At 38.9% G+C, this 23,718-nt stretch overlaps 1 protein-coding gene across 1 annotated transcript; it reads right to left on the minus strand.

The window, feature by feature from the left end:
- Nucleotides 1–106: 106 nt before the first annotated feature.
- On the minus strand, nt 107–6,046 carry fgf17 (fibroblast growth factor 17). The gene is made up of 5 exons (XM_028033038.1): nt 5,519–6,046; nt 5,398–5,434; nt 5,022–5,199; nt 3,419–3,525; nt 107–578 (listed from the first exon to the last, which is right to left on the minus strand). The coding sequence occupies exons 1-5, from the start codon at nt 5,548–5,550 to the stop codon at nt 291–293; spliced, it is 642 nt and encodes a 213-aa protein (XP_027888839.1). The 5' UTR covers nt 5,551–6,046; the 3' UTR covers nt 107–290.
- Between the last annotated feature and the right edge of the window lie 17,672 nt (nt 6,047–23,718).

The raw sequence follows: 23,718 nt of genomic DNA on the forward strand, positions 1-23,718 counted from the left end.
ATTGCTGTCTCATCATTTGTGTGTAGAGTTTTTAACTAGAAGCAAAATCCTGATGAACATTTGACATGAAAGAAGTCAACGAAACAATATCTCAGTCGTCCTCAGTAGCCAACATCCATAAATATAATTCATTAGCTTTATTCTCTGTCAGTATTTACACAATCATTTTACAGAATTATTATTTTACCTTTATGACATTTAAGTCACAAATATCAAAAATATACAAAAATAAAACTGCATCTGTTGTTCCTTTCTCACAGCTTGAGCCAGTCCATTGCTTTGGCTGATTGTTACTCAGAGGTACGTGATTTCCGGTTCCGCTTTGCTCGACCTGTGGGCGGAAATCGGATGAACTCAAATTTGCTTTGGTCCGTGTTGGGGAAGTGAGGCGGGCCCATGTGGAGCCTCTTGATGAAATGGACCTCTCTCTGGTTCTCCCTTGTCCTGCAGGCTTTGATGGGCCTCCCCTTCCTAGTGAAAGCCACATACCAGCCTTCGTACTTTGCATTCTGCAGGGCCGTGTAATTGTTCTCCAGGACGATCTCAGTGAAGATACAGTCCCTGCTGCGGCCGTTGGGCTGTGTGTGAGAGAGAAGAGAATATTTTTTGTGACTGTTATCGTTAGAATAATCTCTTAAAAACATCTTCAGGTAAATAAACATCAAAGGACACCGAATGGATTTCACAGAACTACAAGCAGCTTTGTCACCAATGTACAGTTCTGAAACGCAAAACAGAAATTGATGATTAGATAAAACTTAATGTTCTTTGTATCTTATGTGATAGACCAATAAAAAGTAGAGCAAAATTGTAAAAGAAAAATAACATGGTTCGTGGTTTTATTTAATTTTTTTTAATGTACAAATCAAAATCTAAAAATTATGGCTTTCACTGCAAATACAGCTGCAGGTCATCCGATGTGTCCAGGTCATCCGATGTGTCTCTACCAGCTTTGCACATCAAGAAAACAGACTTCTTTGTTTGTCTTTTTTCCATTTTTCTCTTCTTTATTATGTCTGCTAACAGGTATTTCTGGACTTTGACTGGGTCAATCCAACATAACATGCTTTCATCATCCCATCATGTCTCTAGCTAAATGTTTAGCCCTTCTGTGGTGCTGGAGGGTGAACCTCTCTCCCAGTCTGAAGACTCTTGCCGTCTTTAAAAGGTTTTCCAGAATTTCCATGCCTTTAGTTCCATTTATCATGCCATCAACTCTGTCCAGCTTCTCTGGTCTTGATAAAAATAAGCACCACACAGCATCACACCACCACCACCATGTGTTAAATTGAAGATGATGTGTCCAAGGCCTCGCCTTGCATCCATATCACCTTCTTTCAGATGCTTGCTGTGTCAGCTACCAAGTTTGTGGCGAACTGCAACTAGCGACCAGAATTAGGTAATAGACTAGTTATGCAATAGATAGCATAACTAATAACTGTCCTGTCCACAGGCATTAAGGTACATTTCAGTGTTCTTCCATTATAGTACAGCAAGTTGTAATTGTTGTTGTAACATCAGACTCATCTTAACTGTGTTCCGGCTGCATGTTAGAAAACCAGTGAAATATGACTTATGGACTATGGTTATTATTGTTGATATTATTGACAATAATATGTCAATAATAACCATTCTCAATGGTTATTCTCAATGGTTGTTATTGTCAATGAAGAAGAACTGTCCTTATAACTCACGATTATGACACTGAAAGTGTTAGAGGTTTCCAACTAATAGTGACCTCCATATATACAAAACAGATAGCAGGTAGTGATAACTGTCTCATAGAATTGTTTATTTATTATATTTCAGGTGGAAACTCATAAAATCAGTGGCCACAACCTATGTGTGCATGTTGTCATAGTGTGCAAAAGCCTAAAATGCTGAGATGCATTGTTATAGATTTATCCTATTCACAATCAGAACCATTTGCATCTTCAACCAGACGAGTCATTGCCTTCTTAGGAACTGACTCTCATCTCCCCTCAGTGGTCTGTCTGGGCTTTCTCCCGCTGAGGAACGAGCCAATCAGCGAACAGAATAAATGCAAATAAAATGCATTATTATTATTATTATTATTATTATTATTATTATTATTATTATTATTATTATTATTATTATTTTCTGTACAGCTTCAGAATTGTAGTCTGCCTTTCGTTTTAGCAATGGCAGCAGAGAAAGTGAATGAAGCTGTTTAGTCCATGTTGGCCACACTTCAAAATATGCAGTACTTTGGTATTAAAATATTTTTTTAAAGTATAAGTATTTATAAAAATACTGCAATTATTTTACGGTATTTTATCGTATAAATACAAATTTTACCGTTTTTAATATGGTAAAATCTGTGTAAATATATGTTAAAATTCCGGCAACCACACCTGTCGATATTTTACTATAAATTAGAACCTTTCTTTTTTATTGTAGCAGTGCTGTCATTCAGCTTGGCTCTTCTCTCTTCACAGTCGAGGATGGTTGTTTACAAGCAATTTCCAGTAAGCTTTATGGTGTCGAACTGGTGCATTACATGTCACACCCAAACATTAGCCATTGGGAACAATTTCAAAATGCCTCCCGCTACGAATAATATCTGCATACCTGGGCTCAGAACCTCTGGATGAAGCAAATAGCAGAGAACAAGGAAATGATTTTTACCAGGCTAATCTTCCACTAGTTTCCTGACTTGTAACTTAAGCCGGTTGTGATGGTATACTGAGATCAGCGTTCTGGTCTCTGAGCAAAATGGAAAAGCAAAAGAAACCACAGACTGTCAATGCGCTCTGCAGTTATACAAATTGACACAACTGGCTTGTCTTGCTGTGTATGAGCTTATCTGCAAACAGGCAGCAGACACAGTCCCAACATTTCACCACAGTGATGCAAAACAAATTTATGGCCGGTCACATAAGAACATATGAGTCCATCTTTTCCGTTTCCACTGAAGGAAGGGCAGATCTGACTCATGTCCAAACATCCATGGGCAGATCATAGGAGTTTCCCCTCAGAGTTATCAGCCTTGGCCAGTAAGGCTGAACTACTGTCACCCCCTGGAGATGTTTCTTTTTTGAAAAGCACAATAGTACAACATGGACGAGCACTAAGACTTATGACATCGCTATGACAACAGATACACAGCAGTTTGAAGTCGTATCTCAGTTTGGATTTTAGGACATTGTGATGTGTGAAAGTGCACACTGCCTAGGGAAGGTTGGAACCTCTAAGTGATGTATTTCTACCACTTTTAGTGGTAGAAATATAAAAATAAAGAAACAATGAATGTTTAGTTTAATATTGAAAGGCAATAAATTGAAGTATAGTTCTACATTATTTAATGTTTCCATCAAAATCAACTTTAGTAAAACCTGTTTGTTCATGCAATCATTTCTGTTCAGAAAAAGCCAGAAACCAGAAACTTGTTCTGTACCTTTCCAACAAGTTTTCCCTTCCGGTTCATGCAGAGATATAGCCCACTCTCTGCACCTTGTATCCTCACTCGACTGCCGAAGGTGTCAGTCTCCACAAACAGGCGAGCTGCAAGGAAAGACGGACAGAGCTGACGAGCTGAAGAAACGACATGCAGCAACAGCAATAAAAGTTTAAGTATTCTCTGGGTGATTAACGTACAAATCCCTGTCAAATCAACTATTTATTTTTCCAAAGTATTGTGTCTTCTTATGCTATTAAAAAGCACATGTTGACTGAGGTTTTAGGTTCAGATGTGAAAAGCTAAAAAAAAAAAAAAGATTTTTCTTATACAAGGAGTATTCAAAAGTATTGTTACATGTTCCAACTGTTCATCCAGTCTGTGTATTCCTGTTTTATCTAGGATAACTATGTTGGCAGTGTCTAGTTGCATAGTGCTAGATGAGTCACTGAATGGGAAGGTGCTTCCATGTCTTTCCCTGTCATGATCGGCTTCTGACCATCTCAGTCAAAGACCCTGAGCAGACAAACAGAAAAAAGTCATCCCACCAGTTGATTAAACAAATGCTATCTCTGCCCATTAACCTGGAAGCAGAATATACACTCTCAAGTGACTTTATCTTGCTGTTAATTATGTCTTTGGAGCATTACAACAGACTTGTGTATTGGGACTATGGAGACAAAGGACTTTTCCTTATCAGCTGCTAATTTGCCAGACGATGGCCTTATGGACACAGCAGGGAGGCAAATTAACATACAGTCCTGAAAATCTTCCTCTAACGAGAGGGATGGGCAAGGCTGGGAGTGAAACTGCTAGATTGGTCAGAGGACATTAGTCCCCAGCAGAGTCTCTGTCCCAGAAAACTTAAGCTTATTACTTCAGTCTTCAGAGGACATTCCTTGATATAATTATGGTTAAGTATCAGCTATAAAACTAGAAAGCTGGGTTGCTGCCACAGCGCTGTCTCAGATGTTTTATCCTCATCCTGAACTAAATAACAGATGAGTTCTGCATACATCAGTGTTCAGCGTTAAACCTAGAAAGTACCAGCAGAAGGAACCTGCGACCAGTAGAGTAAACAGTAGAACCTGAAAGTCAATATGCAAATAATAGAATGAGGAAGCAAACATCATCAACAGCCAATAAATTGCTTTTATCTGTTTCTAAGTGCTGTTTTGTTATCCTTTCTTATTTTTACAGCACAATTACACCAATATATTTATTATTATTTTATTTATTTTCTAAAGACCACCACTTGATGATTTGGTTCCCCTCAGTGGGTTCCCGTTGATGGTACTGGTGGATGTTTTAAATATTCATACTGACCCTAAATCAAACTGGGATCTTTGACATATTCTGGATGCTGTTTCCTCTGATTTGGACGAGTCACATGATTTCACACGATTTCTTACAGATGTCATCAGTATTTAAAATAATAATAAACAGTTTAATCTTTGCAAAAAGAGGAGAACATTCCTAACTCTATGGCAAAAAATATATAAAATAAAATAAAATGTAGAATTCAATCTGAGGATCCGCGCCTGAAAAGCCTGCGGTGTGTTAGGAGTGTGAGAACAACAGCAGGTCCCGGTTCACTTCTTACCGTACTGGTTCCCATCCTCCGCAGTGGCGCTGACTCTCTTACCCTGGATCTGGACGTGTTTCCCGCTGGTTCGGCTGTAGAGCTGGTAAACCCGGACCTGCCTGCGGCTGAGCTGGTCCGTCGTTGCGCCCTGCGTCCTCACATACTGGTTAAAATTAGGAGACGAGTGATTCTCCCCCTTTTTTATGCGAAGGGAAAAATAAAATCCATAATTGTGTCTGTCTCTAATCTGGGATGTATCAGTTCACTGTTCATTTCAAGAATCAATTTATAGCCCTTGGCTTTTTTAATTAAACATCAAAACTACTGATATCTGTCCGGCTGTTATTACTCTAACGACTTTGTATTCATTTTCAAACGTTTGAAGCTTTCTCACCTGAGCGTGACACCACAAAACAAAAAAATTAAATGATCTGCAAAAAAGGTATAAAATATAAGTTAGAGAGACAAAAAGACCATGCGGCATCAAATTACATTTAGAAAGCCAGGAGACTTACATGTAAAAATAGCGCTGGTTTATTCCATACATCTTCACTTCTTATTTCATCCGATTAATCGAGAGATTCCTGAGGCCGATAAATGCCACAAGGATGAAGTAAATAAATCCAATGGCTTCCCAAAAGTGGCATGTGCACTTTTTGATGTCCATCCACACCAACAAAGTATTCCCAAGGCGAGAAAACAACACGGACTGCCCGCAGAAATTACCCAAAGACTTGACCCAGCTCAAGTCCATCGATAGATCCACAAAGCGCATCAAAATTGGTCGATTCCATGATGTGAAGCCTGGTGGAGCTGTGTCTGCGTCTGGGGAGGGATGTTCAGCTGCAAGCAGCGGTGCGTCTTCTGCCTCCCCGGGATCCCGCTGCCCACTGGTGGAATGGTGCAAGGCAGAAGTCCCTCCCTCAAATCTCTCTGCTGAATGTGAGCACACCACAGGGACCCCAATGCTCATTTATTGCAACTGCAAACACGTCCACAAAACAAGTCAAAGTGACACAAGTTGTCAGCATTTCAACCATAAGGGCCAATACTATCTATCCAGCCCAGTCCACCCCCCTTATGTCTGATCTGAGCTCTGACTGATGAATTCTATGTAAAAGTGAAGAAGGTGGTGGGTGTGGCAGCTGGCTGCAAGCCCAACACTAATTCTGTCTTAACTCAAAACTCTTGTAAAATTCATCAAAAAAAATTATCATCACAAAATCACAAAAAGAGCAGGTCACTGAGAAGAGAAGAAGAGATGAAGCTGGTTTACTTTTTAAAAAGTGACCAGGTGAGGCAAAGTTTGTAATATGGAGCTTCAAATACCTTCATCAGGGCACTGGGTCAGGTTTAATACCAAACAAAGGGTTAAAAAGGTCAGTGCATAATGGCTAGAAAAGGAATAACCATAATAGACAAGTAATATTTATGTTAAAACTGATTATTTCCATCCATCCATCCACCTTCTGTGCACGCTTTATTGTATTAGTCCTCCATCACTAACATTCCTGTTTTTGGTCTGTGGAATTAATATCAGGAAAATCCCACCCATGTGGAGAACAGGACAACAACAACAACTCAGTTCAATTCAGTTTATTTACATAATGCCAATTCACAACAAATGCCACCAGGCACTTTTCACAAAAGGTATTTTTGTGAAAAGTATTGTGACTGTATTTCAGTCACAAATACATTCCAATTGATCCAAGTTATCAAACAGTACAGTAAGCTCAGTTTATTATTCAAATTATCTTAAATCGATTCTGTCTAAAGGAACCCAGCAGATAGCATTTAGTCATTGACTTGGAGCTTGCATGCCTCCTGGACAAGCGCGTGGCAATATTAGACAACCACTTGCGTTGTATCGTTGACTTTACAGCAATCACTAATGCAGAGCACGAATGTAGCAATAGTGGAGGGGAAAAACTTCCCTATAACAGGAAGAAACCTCCAGCAGAACCAGAACCTGACTCGCTACAAGCTTGCATCTGTGTTTGAGAAGACTGCACAAGAAACATATGAACTGATTTAGGATTATCTTTTATGTTCATGAAAAGTAAATAGTTTATATAAAAGGGAGAATGATTAGTTGATGTCCTTTAACAGGAAGCTATAGCAGCCAAATGAAATGCCCGACAACATGTAGTGAAAAGTTGATGGAGTGAAAAAAGAGAAAACTTAAAGTTCATAGTTGAAACAACAGCAAAAATGCTACACAGCAAACTACCCAGCTGCATTCCCTCAACTTTTCTTTTCTTTTTTGTTATTTTTTTGTTTAATATTTTTTGTAGTTATTTTGATGGAAAATCTCTATGTGATCTGGGTGGATTTTATTTGTAATATTTTTTTTATTCTTCCTACTAAAACAAACAAAGCTGTTTGTCCCTATGAGATTTGTTTGTATGAACAGAGTAAAATTTTGCTCATTAGTCTGGAGTTTAGTAAACAGAATTTTTCCTTGTAATTTTAACTGACCTAAAACAGGAAATGTTGATGTGCTGTTTTACACTGTGGCAACAGCTTGTGTTTGACAATTCTAAGTTGCTGTGTTTCATTTGAGATGTTGGCTTTCAGATCTCGGAAACATGGTCATAATCTATGTGTTTCAGTTGCAAGTTGCTAAAATCATTGAGACTCCCAGGGATCATTTACAGCAGTATAGATCCCTGAGGTTGCAGCAGTGTGATGGTGTCTGGGTCATGGTGTGGAGCAGCAGGGCACCAGGGCATGGTCAGGTATTGGTCAGGCAGGAGCTGAAGCTGATCAGGGAGCTGGGTCAGAGCTGTAAGGTCTGCGGTGTGTGGATGAGGCTGGCTTGAGGCTGAACCAGGGCAGTGGTGGTTGCTTTAAAGCAAAGGTTTAATGACAACCTTAAAACGTGTGTTTTTAAAAAGTCTTCTAAAGTCACTGAATATTGACGACTTTGGTCTGGATAAGGCCATAAGTTTAAGTTCATGGTTAATTCATATAGCCTGGTTTTAATATTTTTCTGAAATGTTAAAAACAAACTGGTTTTAATGGAAGCCATGACACTTTTTTTTAAAGACATTATGACACCCCTTCTACTTAAGCAAGACAGTTGAATCAATGTGTATAGCATGGACTGAGACAAATTATCTCAGTCCATGCCATAACTTTTTATACATAATGTTTTATACGTTTTATACATTACAATATTGTGCCACCTCGTCTCCAAAGTTCACATAACTGACATAAAAATTCAACTTGATAAATGAGTAACTGGTTGAAAAGGGCCTGTGATAGTTCCATTAATGTTGATAATACAAAGTGCCTAAATTGCAGCTCAAGGTCCCAGTCTAGTTTTATTAAGTTGAACAGTGAAACAGCAAAATGATTTAAAATGAAATAAGAAGCTTCTTTGCATGTTTAATCCTTAATGGGACTGCAGACAGTTGTTCTGTTTAAAAGGATTAGTAAGTCTGTCCTGATCAGAATGACATTCATGATTTAATTAGCAAAGTGTGCAAGTTTATTGATGAAACTGAAAAATTATTTAAATTAATTAAAATATGTGCAATTATTGATTTTGTAGAATAAGTGCAGATCTCATGCTGCAGCAGAACTCTGTCTTTCTCTGGGTTTGTCTTGCTTTCAGTCGTTCTTTCATCTGAATCAGTCTGACAGGAATCGGTTTGATGCCTGGCCTGGATGTCAAGTTGATGGCAGCATTATCGCTGCTGATGTCTTTCAACAGGAGACAAACCAAGCTGGAGTTTGTCTTGGTTTGTCTTCTTGTTTGGTTGGTGGTATAAAATAATCTTAAAGAGTTTGACAGTGACTGACATGAAAAGACAAGCAGACGTAAATTGTTCTAAGTGCAAATAATTTGCCTAATAGGTTGCCTACAAATGAAATGTTCAGTCTGTGGCTGTAGGAGCCAACTGGGATCATTCTTTTAACCTGATGCTGTGGCTCACTGTTGGAAAACCTTTGCATAACCTGCTGTCATCACCCTGGGTCCCTCTGAGCTGCAGTTATGCAGTGTTGTCAGCAAGATGTTTAGGTAACATGATACAAAGGGAGGAAAAGGACAGCATAGTTAGAGTTCATGCCATGCTGCCTACTTAACTCCACTATGTCACCAGGTTCTCACATGTCTTACATACCAACACTATCAGACAGCTTGACATGAGCAATACACTGAGCAGTTGACGCTTCATACCTTTACATTTTAATGAGATAAGAACACATAGACAAGAACACAATATGCAGTTTGAAAATGACTCCTGTGTGCAGAAACACAGAAACTCTTCAGACTTCAGTCTTATTGGACAAGACGACCAGTTTGTCAGGAACAGCCTGTAAAGCTTTGTAAATCCATCCATCCATCCATACATCCATACATACATACATACATACATACATACATACATACATACATCCAAATTGGGCTTCTGAGAAATACTTTTGAAAAAATATAGAAAGCCATGAGATCATCATCATAGAAAGCTTAATAAAACTGACCATAGGTAACCAGAGAAATAATGATTTTCTCTTTATTTTTCATACTTTAAGATGTCACTTTGATAAAGAGCTCTTTATTTTACATGGATCTCAATGTGGGCATATCTATGAGTTTATATAAACAGTATATTTCATAAAACAGATTGCAATAAAAAGTGTATGTGTCTTTCTTTAGTGTATGCAAACTTCTGGTTTCAATGGTATTTACTATGAAATCTTTGTGGGTAATAAGCCAACCACACAACAAGAACTGGGACGCATCTTTCTAAAAATATTTTTTAGTTGACCAAAGTTGTGTCTATATTCAGTAAAGTTTTTCTGTCTTCAACTGACTCTACTTATTGGCTAAAATGTATCAGTAATAGTAAAGGAATTCCAAAATTGTGATGGACACAAACAAATGCAACTTGTTAATATTAGAAGGACAATTCTACTATATTTACTCATGGGCAGACTTCAAAGGAGTAAAGTTGACTTCTGATGTCGCCGGGACTACAGTAGCTGTGACAAGTGAAAGGAGAACTGGTGGTCTCCAAACAGCTTTGACCACATCGTAAAAATCTCTGCCATAAAAACCAACTGGCCCCTCACACTGACCCTCCAAAAATAAAGGCAAAGGTTCAGAAGCTGGGTGGTCCCTTTTATGAACAATCAAAAGACAAAAATAGTTTTTACAAAGGAAAATAAAAAGAAGAGTCTCTTAAAAACCACAGTACTTCAGCAGCTGGGCTATTCATGTGCTTCCATCTCGATGAATGTGCTGCCATGTTCATCATTTCAGCTTTCAGATTGCTGATGGAGCAGTTTCTGTGGACAGGAAGTCATTCCTGACTGTATGTTGGTCCTTTTAGTCCTAGAAACTTTCCATTTTATACAAAGAGATGTGAAAATATACAACTTTTTGTTACAAAAGCTGCTGACCCTGAGGTATTGCCCTGCCATTTGCAGCCTGACCATTTGAGCTTGCCAAATTTGACACAGCTGACTCAGGCAATAAATTTGAACTAGTTTCTCCACCCCCTTTATCCATGATGAGAACTGCCCTTCCACGCTTCTGAACACAAACACACACACACGCACACCCCTGCACACACGCACCCACACACATGTACCAACGCACACATGTTCATGTGAGAACATCACCAATTTTAGCTTAAGAATCATCTGATGTGGTTGTCTTCCACAGCAGACAAAGGGAATCAGGAAAATAACAAATCTGCAGATGAGTTGAACAGTGTAACTGAATCTCAACATGGAGTAGTAGGTTAGATTTATGTAAGATAAATTATTGGCTATGCAAAGTGCTAATGGATAATGTCCAACTTTACCAGGGTAACCAAACAAATGAATGTCTGGCAGGTGAAACTCAATCTGCTAATTCATGATCAACACTGAAGAGCTGCAGACGACTGCTTTATTTCAAGGAAAAGACGCAGCAACATTTGTGACCACAGACTTAGTGAGTCCCATGGTTGTGATCCTTACTGTAACAAACACTGGTTGTGTTTGGGTGGTGGTGCCGGTGGAGTGGGGAAACAGTCCTAGCATTTGTGTTATGTTTAAGGAGCAAAATGTCAATGAGCAATGAGCAATGAGCAATGAGCATGCTCAAGGCATAGCTAGCAGGGTTAAATGGAAGGTCGTGCCACTGTCACTGTGCTACACCAAAACAGCCAGTTATTTTACAGATGAAAGCTATTACTTGTTTTTTTTTAAAGTTCTTTTCTTTGGATGTAAAGTAAACAAAAACTCACTCAAAGAATGACAGCTATGTAAAAAAAATTGTTGATGAATAGAAATGAAAATGTTAGTGGGAGAATGAATCCAATCATATATAATAATATAAAAGACGGGACTTATTCAGAAAAAATAACTAATGAGGCTCAATCTTGGGTTGTAGAAGTTAATGTTATGGTTAGCGAGGCGGTGGTAAATTTAGAGGTTTTGTGGCTAAATAATGCTAGACAGATGCAAAAACTGAAAATAACAAGAATGTAAAATGATAAATATAAAACAAGAGTTACATGATCATGTTGTTTGAATGTGTTAATAACCCAGCCTCAGAATTTTGTTAGAACAAGTTGAATTGAAAATCCATATCTCTGAAACATCTAGAAACTGGCAAAAGTCAAAATATTAAATCATTGAGCAGTAAACATTGTTACTTTGCATCAAGTAGGTTCTGGGTTTGAATCCTGGCCCGATGTATTTCTGCATGGAGTTTGTGTCTTCTTCTTTTGCATAAATGGTTTTTCTCTTGGTACTCCGGCCTTCTCCAACAGAGACTTACTGGTATCTCTATATGGTTCTCTGTGTCTGGGTGTGTGTGTGGGGGAGGCGGGGGGGTGTGCATGCATTGTTGCTTGTCCTGTGTTTCTCTATGTTGTCCTATAATGGGCTGACAAGTGTGCGCTGCCTCTTGCCCAATGACTGGAGGATATATGAGTTTAGATATTGGATGGATGAAAACTAACCAATGAAAATCAGACAATGCTTTTGACTTGTGTTTCAAAAGAATCATTTTATAAAAATATATGAAACAGGCCAGGACACAAATGATGGTACCTGTAACTTAATATATTGTTGCTCAGCCTTTTGAGGTAACCAAACAATTTCTAATTGTCAGAGAGACGTCTTCACCTGTCCACAGGTGTTCTGGTTCACTCCTTATGGACAAACTGCTCCAGGTTTCTCCAGTTGAAGGGAACCTTCTCCAGATGTTTCAGCTCCTTTCACAGATGTTCAACAGGATTTAGATCAGGACTGATAGCAGGCCTGTTCAGAATAGTCCAGTGTTTTTCTCTTAGCCATTCTTGGGTTTTCTAGTTGTGTTTTGGGTCGAGACCCATGACCTGCAACTGATACCAAGCTTTCTGACTCTAGGCAGCACATTTTTCTGCAGAATGCCTTGATAGTCTTGAGATTTCATCGCCTGCTGCACACATTCAAGGCACCCTGTGCCTGATGCAGCAAAGCCTCAGAGCATAACTCAGCCTCCTCCATGTTCCACAGTGGGGACAGTGTTCTTTTCTTGCTGTGCTTCGTTTTTGCATCTCTGAACATAGAGCTGATGTGCCTCGTTAAAAAGCTTCAGTTGTGTCGCAACTGTTCTAAGGATATTCTCCCACAATGCTTTGTGGCTCGTCACTATGCATTGTGGCAAATTCCAATCTCACTTATTTATGCCTTACTTTCTTGAAGTCCAATTTGGCTCAAACAAATTGGACTTTGAGCAAAACTAACAGATGATTGCGGTTTGTTACCCTTGTTATAGTGCAATCTGACACATATATTTTGACCTTGGAGTTCACCTTTATTTCTTTGAAGGCTGGGCTTTTGGTTACCATTCATATTATCCTTCTCTTTAGTTTGTCCTCCATTTTCCTGCTGTGGCCTCAGTGGTTGACTTTAAACTTCTGAATAATATGTGCAGCTGTGGTCACTGAAACATCAAGCTGCTTGGAAATGGTCTAATAGCCTTTTCCTTTATATATCATTTCCTTTCTAATATCCTGGAACAATTTTCTCCCTCACTTGCGGTGGTTCATGTTCAGAGTGATCCACGCCATGTCACCAAGCAACTCAGTGTCTATTTGTCACCCTTTAAATAGGGCTGATTAGAAGCTTGAAGACACTGTGATACTAATTAGAGGACACACCTTAGTCTAACATGTCTCTGTGTCTTTACTGGAGGTGCCATCACATTTGTCCAGGCCTGTTTCATATTAAATGATTCCATTCAACCACATTTGAAAAGCAATGTCTAATTTTTATTGTTTCATTTTACTATACCTTTAGTTTTATTATTGCTTGTGTCAGTTTTAAGTTATTTAATTTACCATTGTGGGCTTTTGCTCATTAACCGATGGGTGCCAACAATTTTGTCCATGTGTGTAAATGACAGGTCTTCTAAAAATATCTTAACTTTATTTAGTAATATATTACAATTAATACTACTGTCCTCTCACAGTAGCTTTTGTGTAGGTAGACAAGGCACATTTACATGAGAAGTGAGAGCTTTATCAAAATTGCACAGTTTGAAGTCTGACAACCAGGTATGTTTGTACCTAGATTCTGTTAACCTTGCTGTCCTCTAAATCCATTTCTTTCTGGTTGGAACCAGTCTTTTAAAAGTTATGTTCTAATAGGATTTGTACTTGATTTCAGTAAACGGTGCTTGAGAAAGTGGTTAGGAGATACTAACTGGATGCACAGCATGGGTTCCAGAACATCAGGTGGAGCCCAATACCAGTGTTGAAGTATTGGAGTGAGAGGAGAAAAGCTGCTTTGTTAGCCCAATTTGGAGCATTCTCAGAAAACAAGTACACTAAGCCTCCAGGTAGTTGAAAAGGTTCTCTGTCTGGGATTTCCATTGTCTTACTGTGAGGAGACTTCAGTTCCCAATCAGGTAAAGAAGAATGTGACTGAAAGGACCAACTTCCCACATGTAAACTGAAGTGGTGTTTTGTTGTAGGATTTCTCTACTGAATAGTGTTTGCCAATAATGAACACAATGCATAATTTCAGGGATGTTAAGAAGTGCAAGCAGCAAAATGGCACCTTTGGTTACAAGAAAATACTGTAGTTAATCTGGTAATTGTAATCACATTTGTGACTGTATGTCTGAAAGAATGTGGGTAGAGAGAGTTTACTTCTGATTGTCAGCTCCATTTCTTTTTGAGAACGATGGCAAGAACAGTTCTGAACTTGTTCATTTTTGTTTAATGAGACAGAACTCGCTCACACCTGGATAACCACTTCTAGGTTTAGTCTCCACTCACCATGTAGGGTATTACCCCAGGAGAGCAAACGTTCCCAGTTTTAGGAAAACAAAGAGGAAGCATTAGCTTTCTTCCTTGCCAATCTGAGCAATGGCAAAGAGGAAGCTCTCCTGTCTGTCTATTTCTAAACACCACCATTAAAAATTCTGTTTAAACATGTTTCTTTGTAATGACTGGCTGACATTAAATTTGCAGAATAAATGTACAAAATCAGTTTGAGCAGCACTCAGAAATGCCAAAATGTATTCTGCACAATGTGTGGCAAGGGGTGAAAAAAAAGAAAAAAGCATGCAAACAATTTGACCTCTGAACACCAGCAATGGGAAAGGGCTCATTTATTAGAAATTAGTTATGGTTGGAAAAAACATTTGACCTTCTGCTCCCCAGGGACACATCAGACCATTATATCTGACTGGCTTGGGAATTCAGTGACTTATTGGTAGCCATTTCCAAGATTAATTCACTAATCAGATGAAAGCTCACCAGTGAAGACACACTGACCCTCAGCAATCCCGCAGGGAATTCCTCAGTGAAATGCTTCCAAAACAAAATATGTTTGGGACAGAACCTAAGGAAGATGTTTTGTTTTCTCCTCAGAACAGATTACAAACTCTGCTAATTGTCCTGTACCTGTTGGACAGACAGACATTCAACCAGAGAGGGATATATGCGGTCACTTTTGGTCATCAAAGTTTAAACTTCACATCTTCCCTTATATAAACAGTCTCTTAAGGTGCTATGTGCTTGGGACAAATCCGTATCAAACTGGAAAAGGTTTTCATGAAAAATCTAAGTACACCCCATTGTGGCTAGTAAAATGACAATGGCAAATCACTGGTATGGAGCATACAGGTGTGTGTTGATGCCACAATGTACAGTAGTGTGGCTTGATAGAACCTTAGTGTAGTGACTAAGTGACTAGGAGAAGATGAAATTAAGTTCAAAATGGAAGGAGACATTTGAAAGAAAAGAGTGAACCCTGTAGCACAGAGGAGAAGACTGGCTTTAAGCCACAGGAGTTGATCACCGGAATGTAAGACTAGTGAGTCTCATTACCAAAAGCACCGCAGCTGAACCTCAGCAACAGAAGGAAGACTCTAGTCAAGTTACACCCAGAATGATGACAGAGATGAACAAGAAATCACAAAGAAAATGTTAATAAACCCTAAGATAAAAGGTTTTGAACTGAAGTTTTTGAACTTGGTTTTGACTAGTGAAACCAAAGTATCACAGATCATGACTCTCCGAAGTTTTAGTTTAATAGTTCAAACTATTTGAAGTCTATCACTGTATGGAGAGGGAGATTATTTAGGAACAGAAAACATCCAATTATTTTTGCTGTAATAATACCAAAGTGTGGCTATGGACTCTACTTTTTTATTTTTTAGTTAAAGTTGAGAAAACACTGTATACACTGCAAACTTTCCAGAGGTGTTCAACAAGATTATACAGACATCTTTACATGGGTACTGAAAGATGGAGGAAAATGTAGCTCTTCCTCTATCCAACTGGACTTCAAAGTTTCTATTGACACTATATGTTCATTGCTGTCATGTCTCCTCTCTCCACAGGTCTTTGGTTGAGCCTCTTTGAGTTATTACCCTCCTGCTGTTTAGTGAGGGGACAGTGTGCCCAGTGTTGTAGCTGAAGTAGAAAACTCAGACAGCAGGCCAATGCTAGGAGTTTAATAACTGACTTAATAAAATCATTACAGTAAGACAGTAAATGTTGTAATCATTAAAAACCTTACTTTTTCTGTTTGTTTATTTAACTATATTATTTATACTTTAGGCAACTGTCCTTTGTTGTCTGACATACTGCTGCCAACAAAAAGTCCTTGTTTTGCCTTGCATACTATGACAGTAACGTTCTATCTATCTATCTATCTATCTATCTATCTATCTATCTATCTATCTATCTATCTATCTATTTTTTGAATGATCCACACTGCAGCTACTCTGAGCAATAGTCATGACGCTGCATAGGCATCTTTTAAAGTAAATGTTAAGTCTCTAGATAGTTCTAATTTGTCTTTAGATTTCCACAATTGAGGACATGAAACATAAAGACATCATTTGTATGAATGAAATTTGAAATGTATCCTTTTTTATTTGCATTTTTATTTGCACTTTGGTTTATTTTTTTAGCTAAAGTTGAGAAAATACTGTCAAATATGTCATTGTCATGCTTTTTTTTTTTCTTTTTTTTTTTTTACTGTAGCACCAGATAAAAATAACATACATTTTAATCTGACATGTTAACCATTCAAACTGAGCAACATCCTTCCTCTGTTATGGTGAAGAAGTTTCAACTGGGTGAATCAGACGAAAGAAATGCAGAGACAAATTATAACTTGGTGTAATTTCCTTCTTTTTGTGCCAAATTTCGTTTGGTAACTGGGGCAAAAATGATGAAGCAGGCTTTGGTGGTAAGAGTCTGGGCTACCCGTTACCAGCCTTGGGCCCCAGTCTCAGTTGGGGTGCCACAGTGGAGGCGCTTCAGCTGCACTAGCAGCTGCTTTGCACTTCACACCTGATCAACAACGACGACTGCACTTCAAACAGGAATTTTCCATTTTCTATTTTCTGTCACACAGCATGGCTCACTTCCTCCCCCACCTCTACCTCACAAGAGCTACCAGACCAATAGACAAGTGGTACTTTACAAATGAGTGAATGGTGTCAACAACACCCACAGCAGACAGAGATACAACAGCATGCCTGGTATTTCAGGACTGCTGCCAACTCAGCTGCTTTTGCTGCTCTCTTCTTTTGCTAATGTAAGACAGTGAAGCTACAAAGCTGGGATGAGGAGTCAATGCAGAAACACCATGCAAACCTGAGAACTGTCAAATATATGTGGGATATTATGGCAGTATGCTACTTTAAGAAGTAGGCATTATATTTCAGATATAGAGATTTTTTTGAGCCCACATTCAAAAGTTGAAAAAGTTTTCTTTAGTTTATTAATGTTGCTTTAACCTCAGACTTACTGTGGCTCTTGTGTCATTGCTATTCTATTTCCTTGATTCTTTGCCTTTCTTTGTTGCTATTTTATTTCAATTGATATCAGCCATCAAGCGTTTGCTTTACTGCAATCATCTGAATCAGGTGTGTTGAAGCATGGGAACTTCTACAAAATGGAGGGCAGAGATCCTTGAGGACCAGGGTTGGGAAACCCCAGTTAAAAGAATGGCAGCAGATTGCAAGGATTTGCCATGAAAGTTGGAACTTGGGTCTGCTAGGGATATCACAGCCATAATGTTTTGTCGCTAGGATGAAGTGTTTTTTTTTTTTTTGGCTGAATCAAAATTAGTGTATTTTGCAAAAGTCCAATGGAAACACTTGTTTTCACCTCACATGAGTCATTTGATCAACAACTGCATCTTACTACTGGTGGAAAAGATGACAGGAAGTAGTTGGAGGAGAATGACTCAGCAGGTTTTCAGTGACTCAAGGCATGATTAAACTTATTAATGTGTTACATGTAACATGTTTACTTGGGCTGCTTATGTAATGAAAACACCACAATTATGAAATTGTGTTTCCCAGCTTTCTTGGTCTTTCTGTGGCTCCTTCCCTGCAAATAAAGTCTCAGACTCAGTTACCTTGTTAACTATTGAGAGTCACTAAATAGTCAGCCATCAGTCACGAGTTTCTCACACACTGACCAAAACAAACAGGGCCTGGTGTTGCTTCAAGTGAGAGGAGGGAAAACTGCCACTGTGTGTTGATAGCAGTGACATGGAGATCAATACATGCAAATGCCTCGTTATTCTGTTCTCCGACAAGTTCTCTGGATCATTGGCAGCTCACCTGACGGGTGACACCAAGTGAAGCAAAGATTGTAGCGGCCTCAAAATACAGTTGCATAAAAATCTAAATATATTCTGACTGAGCTAAACTCTGAGTGTTTCAAGAGCATAATTCTGAAATGACTTAACATATCAGCAAAACGGATTCTTCACTGAATTTTGGAAACCCAAGAAGCAGTTGGGAAGGGACAGGGTTGGGGTCAATTGGTCAAAAAGGGAGCAATGGAAGAACACTTCCACAGACAGCGCTCAAACACTCAATCCTCTGACTGCACCCCGACACTACTGCTCTTCTTTCTGCTTTCCACAAGACCCAGGACCAGCATAGTGCTCAAGCAAGCTGCAAACACCTTCTTCATTGATGTCCCATCAATGAAGAAAGGACTCTGCCAATCCACAATTTCTGATAGTTAATAGGGGACAATTCATCAACAAAGAGTCGCTAATAGATTTTAATAGGCTTTCTGAAGGCAGGATCTCTCTGTTTGAAGAGACCTTGTGTAAGCCTGCTCTGATGACAGCATTTGATCTTATTAGGTTGAGGGTAAAGCAAACCCCAGCTGTGGGGGGCAGGGTAGTAGGGTTGAATGCATTTGGAGGACTAACACCTTCGTTACTGATGTGAAGATTTCAGAGGGGCCTCAAACAGGCATTTGCAAATAAATATTAAGCAAATAACTGACTGGATTACAACTTGCTATGGAATTAAGCTGCTGTCCTGATGACTTTCTGGGTTGGCATAGCTAAATTATAGAATAATTCTTCTTTAAAATTATAGAAGAATAACATTAATTTCCTGAACCATGCATGATAGGAAACAGAGTCAGTCTCCATGGTGTGTTAGTAACACCATGGAGGAATAGCAAAAGACAAGGTTCCTACATGAGGAAGGCAGGAACAAACAAAGGATAAAATGAAGGGGAAAAGGAAGGACATATATATTCATTCATTTTTGCTAATACTATCCAGAACTGGAAAACACAGAAATTAAATTCTTCTCCAGAGTAGAAGGAACAGGTGACAAGTAGAGAGAGTGAATAAATTAGTTTTGAAAGGATGATGTCCTAACTTACAATACTGCTAACTTTAACAATCAAAAAAAAAAACTCACAGGAGAACACAGAGAGCACTAATTGGATGGTCAAAGGGAGGAAACTGGCTTGAATAGAAGAGAGAATGGAGGGAAGTGACAACTTCTCCATGGTCAGTTCCTGCTGTCTGGTTTGCTTCTGGCCAAATTGGGTGTGTCTCCATTGACAGTGTGTTTCTCACTATGTGGTCATGAATATGAACAGGAATGTGTGTGAAAGTGGGCCGGGGTCGACGCTCCATGATGTTATTTGCACGTGAACCCTGAGGCGGCCATTTTCTCTGAAATCTCTCTTTGGTTGCGGTTTGTGCTGTGCAGTTGATTCACACATACAGCGCTCTTACACCACAACTGATAAAAAGGTTTGGGCATCAAGATTTGACTCGAACCTGAGCGCCGACTTCAGTCAAGTTGAAAACAACAGCACAGATACCTGGGGCTGGGAAAGGTGAGCAAAGAAATGATGCTCTACATGTATAAAAAAAACATGTTACACTTTAACAGATGGGATTAAACAAACCCCCACAACAAAACTACAAATGTAGAAATATATAAAATGTGTAGCATTTTTTATTATTTCCAGTTTGTGTGGTTAACACTTATTTACACTTTTAGGGAACTATCCAAAAAGTCAGATCCAAACAGTGAAGTTCTCTGGGTTAATCATTTAAAATGATAATTTGAAAAATATGCATCAAAGGAAACTACAGTATAATGAATTAAAAAAATAACTAACACATTTGACATTTAACCAGTTTATATATATTTTTTAATTTGTTTATATGACAATTGTCTTTTTTACTTCTGACCAATGTTTATTCATCCATGTGTTCAACATGTTCCTGAGGGTTGCAGGCAGGGGCATCAGCTTCCAGCCGGGCTCTTAGGCTCAGACAGGAGACATCAGCAGGAGCATTCAACAGCAGAGCTGAGATAAAGCCGGAGATCTGACAACGGATACGGTTACATGTCACTTCTGATAGCTCCAAGCATTCCTGAGAAAATCTCAACCTGTATCTCACTTCAGCTCTTGCAGGTCTACATACTGAGCAGGGATACACAGTTTGTGTGTGTGAGTGGTGGTAGTGGAGGGGTGGGGGGTTGGTTCGGGTGATGGACTAGCATGAAACCACTCCCTATCAGGCTTCAATTAAAACAGGAGCTGCTCTCTTTTACTCGGGGCTCACAGAGTGCAGGAAACACCCTGTGAGCTCCTGGTTGGGTTCTGCCTTGTTGACTAAGAAGGAGCAAATCTGTTCAGTTCAGTTTTACCTACAGTTCAGACCAAAGGTTTGGACACATTCTCATTGAATTCAATGAATTCTGTATTGAGTACAGACCAAAAGTTTGGACACAGGTGTGTCCAAACCTTTGGTCTGTATTGTATAAATCGCTAAACATATTGAAATAGTAAGAAGGATCACATCTGCAGCATTTAAACACGCAAATGCAAAATCTTGATTGGTCTGCGTGCCAGAAAATGAAGGTATTTTATATAACATAATTTGAGTAAATATGTTTTTTTTTGTGAAGTTCCTTGAGACAACACATGATGTGCATTGGTGCTTTATAAGCAAACTGAATAAAACTGAATTGAGTATGAAACCATGTTCTGTGTTAAAACTTCTTAAATTTCATGTCACGTTATTTCTGTCCTCTGCAGATTAGTGAGTGACACTAATGTTTGCTTCCAGGCATTACCAGAAGCCTGTGGCTTATCTCCCCGCTAGAGTGATGTCAGCCTGTGTCTGACATACAAGGTATGATAGGTTTGTCTAAACAATTAGTCCGAAGTGTCTGGGTTTTACTTTGACTGTAAAACCCAGGTAATTACAGGTTAAGGGTTGAAGGCGTGCGTGCGTGTGTGTGGGCGTGCGGGGGTGTGTGCGTGCGTGTGTGTGTGTTGAGGAAACATTTGGAGTCTACGAAGGCCCTACTGGGAACCATTGTAACACAAAAGCTGCTTTTATGTCACATCTTGTTCCTTCTAAGTGGATTTGGTCAAGAGATTTAATTCCACATTCAAGCTTTATTAAAAGTCATGAATTAAAAGTAGTACAAAACATTATAAAAGGAGCATCTTACTCACCTCTTGGTATCGCCACAATGTAACTGCCCATTGTCTGCTGAAATTGATTGTATTGCTAAAGCAAGCAACCTAGCTGATGTGACACGTAGCTTTCTGTTAAACCTTTGAGCTGCCTGTAAAAGGTTTCAACTCATATCTGTTAGATATGCATGCAAACATAGCTTAACCTATACTTCACCTTGATCTGTAAATTCTGAATGAGAGTTGAGGTTTTATTATCAACCAACCAACCAGTTTTACACATTTGTAAGACTTGATCTTGTAGAAGATTTTATTAGCTGCATGTGGTTGTTTGCTTTAAACCTCCCAAAAAGTTCCTTCTCTAGTGTGAACTAAAGTGGTGATATCTGAAAACGTTGCCCTCCATCTAAGCAATAGGCAGGACAACCGAGTTAACCCCCTTCTCTGCAACTTTGCTATTGAACCTTTAGTCCAGACCACAAGGCAGAATGCTTTCATATCTGGGATTATAGTTGAACAGTGAAAGCATTCAATTGCTCTCTATGCTTTTATTTTCTTAACTAGACCTTCTGTTGACCGCTCAGTCTTGGGATGCCTGCTGCTAAGTGAGTGAGAGGAGGATGCCGGCAAAGCTGACATCCATCTTGGACAATTCCATCCACAGACTTTACCAGCCTGTGAAGGCTCTGAGCAGCTCCTTCAGTGGTAAATGAAGGAGCTGGTAAAACATCAAGGTGAAATATAGTTACAGTATGTCATTTATTCTCACTGACATAAACCTGCACAACCTGGAAGGAGGGTCTGTGCATTAAGGACCTTATTATTCGTAAGGACTTTTGGTATTATTACTATCAACATTTTAGAATAGAATTGAATAGAATTGAATAGAATAGAATAGAATAGAATAGAATTCAACTTTATTGTCATTGCACTGTCACAAGTACAAGCAAAGAGATGTAGTTAGCTCTTTCAAAAAACCTCCTCTTCACTTCTTTTTAAACATTATAACAAGGTTCAAAAGCACAACATTAAAATTGTCTTGTGTAACAATTTTAATGTTACCCAATCATAACTATTATAACTGTTTGGATAGTTATGCTATCCAAACATAACTATCCAAACATAACTGTTTGGATAGAGATTAATTCTTCAAATAGTTACTGATATCACACTGCATTATTAAAATGCAAACTGTTCATACTTCCAACTGCTTTTCACTTGTAGAAAAGGCTTTATCTCCTTATGTAATAGATGCACAAATATCTACTACAAGACAAATTGGAACACAATTTAGAATGAATGTATATGAATGATTTGGAATCAGTTTGTATGACTGGTTTAAACTGATTTATTTTGTGAAGTGCGTTGAGATGGCAGTTGTTTTGAATTGGTGCTAAATAAAGAAAATGAATTAAACTGAACTGAACGACAAATGTTTAAATTTTTATTTTCAGATTTACAATCTGGGCTGCGCAGTGGTACAGTTGGTAGCACTGTTGCCTTGCAGCAAGAATGTCCTGGGTTCGATTCCCAAGTTAATTTGTCTCTCTAAATTCTCCCTAGGTGTGAGTGTGCATGGTTATCTGTCCCGTCTGTCTCTGTGTTGCCCTGCGACAGACTGGCAACCTGTTCAGGGTGAACCCTGCCTCTCGTCTGGACCGTTAGCTGGAGAGGCACCAGCACCTCCCGACATCACTATGGACAAGGGTGTTAGAAAATGAATGGATGGATGGATGGATTTACAATCTGCAAACTAAGAACGTTTTTCAAAATTATTTGAAAAGAAAAAAGTTTGTCATGTTTTTTCCTGCAAACATCACAGAGGGTGAAAACCTGCTAACCCTTCAATTCTAGGCTGACATTCTTTTATTGTTGAGTTTTTACAGGTGCTAAAATAACCAAGATCTCTGTCCAGACTTAAGTATCTGAGAGTGATCAGCAACTGACAAAAATAACAGAAGACCATGCATGCAAAACTGTGACACAGAGGTACAGAATCACAGCAGCTTCTCCCACTGGGCTATTAGAGCCTCACTTTCCTTTGCACAGCTGCAATTTCACCACTCACATACCGACGCACCTCTTCTCCCTCAACCCCTAAATATCACCTCCACTCTGCTCCTTTAATCACCTCCCTCTGCATTCCTTTTGTAGCTAACAGCAGTTTTTCATGCACAGCAAAACTGGGGAAACATCTTTCAAAACAAAAGTGAAGCAATCCATGCAAGCTGTAACTGCACCCACATGCAAGGAACGCAGAGTGGGTGAAAACCAGAGTCACTTTTAAAAGCAGGTGTCAAATGACAAAAATTAAACTTTTTCTTCTTGTTAACTTACATGCTGTTTCCAGCATGAAAAAGCTAATTGGGATTAAATGTTATACAGTGTTGAGAATGTGTTTAACCCACTGCTCTTTTCTTTCATTTTTTGCTCGTCTGTTACACTCTGTCAAACTCAACAGGATGTCTAAGGCCAGATTTTACCAGCCTGAC

This window comes from Xiphophorus couchianus, chromosome 12 (genome assembly GCF_001444195.1).
Source record: "Xiphophorus couchianus chromosome 12, X_couchianus-1.0, whole genome shotgun sequence".
NCBI classification, from domain to species: Eukaryota; Metazoa; Chordata; class Actinopteri; order Cyprinodontiformes; family Poeciliidae; genus Xiphophorus; species Xiphophorus couchianus.

Bases quoted from the DNA above. Each gene is read 5' to 3' on its own strand.
- fgf17 (XM_028033038.1), bottom strand. From the start codon at position 5,550: ATGTATGGAATAAACCAGCGCTATTTTTACAT. The intron at 5,435-5,518 runs GTAAGTCTCCTG...CCTTTTTTGCAG, and splicing joins AACCAGCGCTATTTTTACAT to ATCATTTAATTTTTTTGTTT. The intron at 3,526-5,021 runs GTAAGAAGTGAA...CTTTCCTTGCAG, and splicing joins GGAGGATGGGAACCAGTACG to CTCGCCTGTTTGTGGAGACT.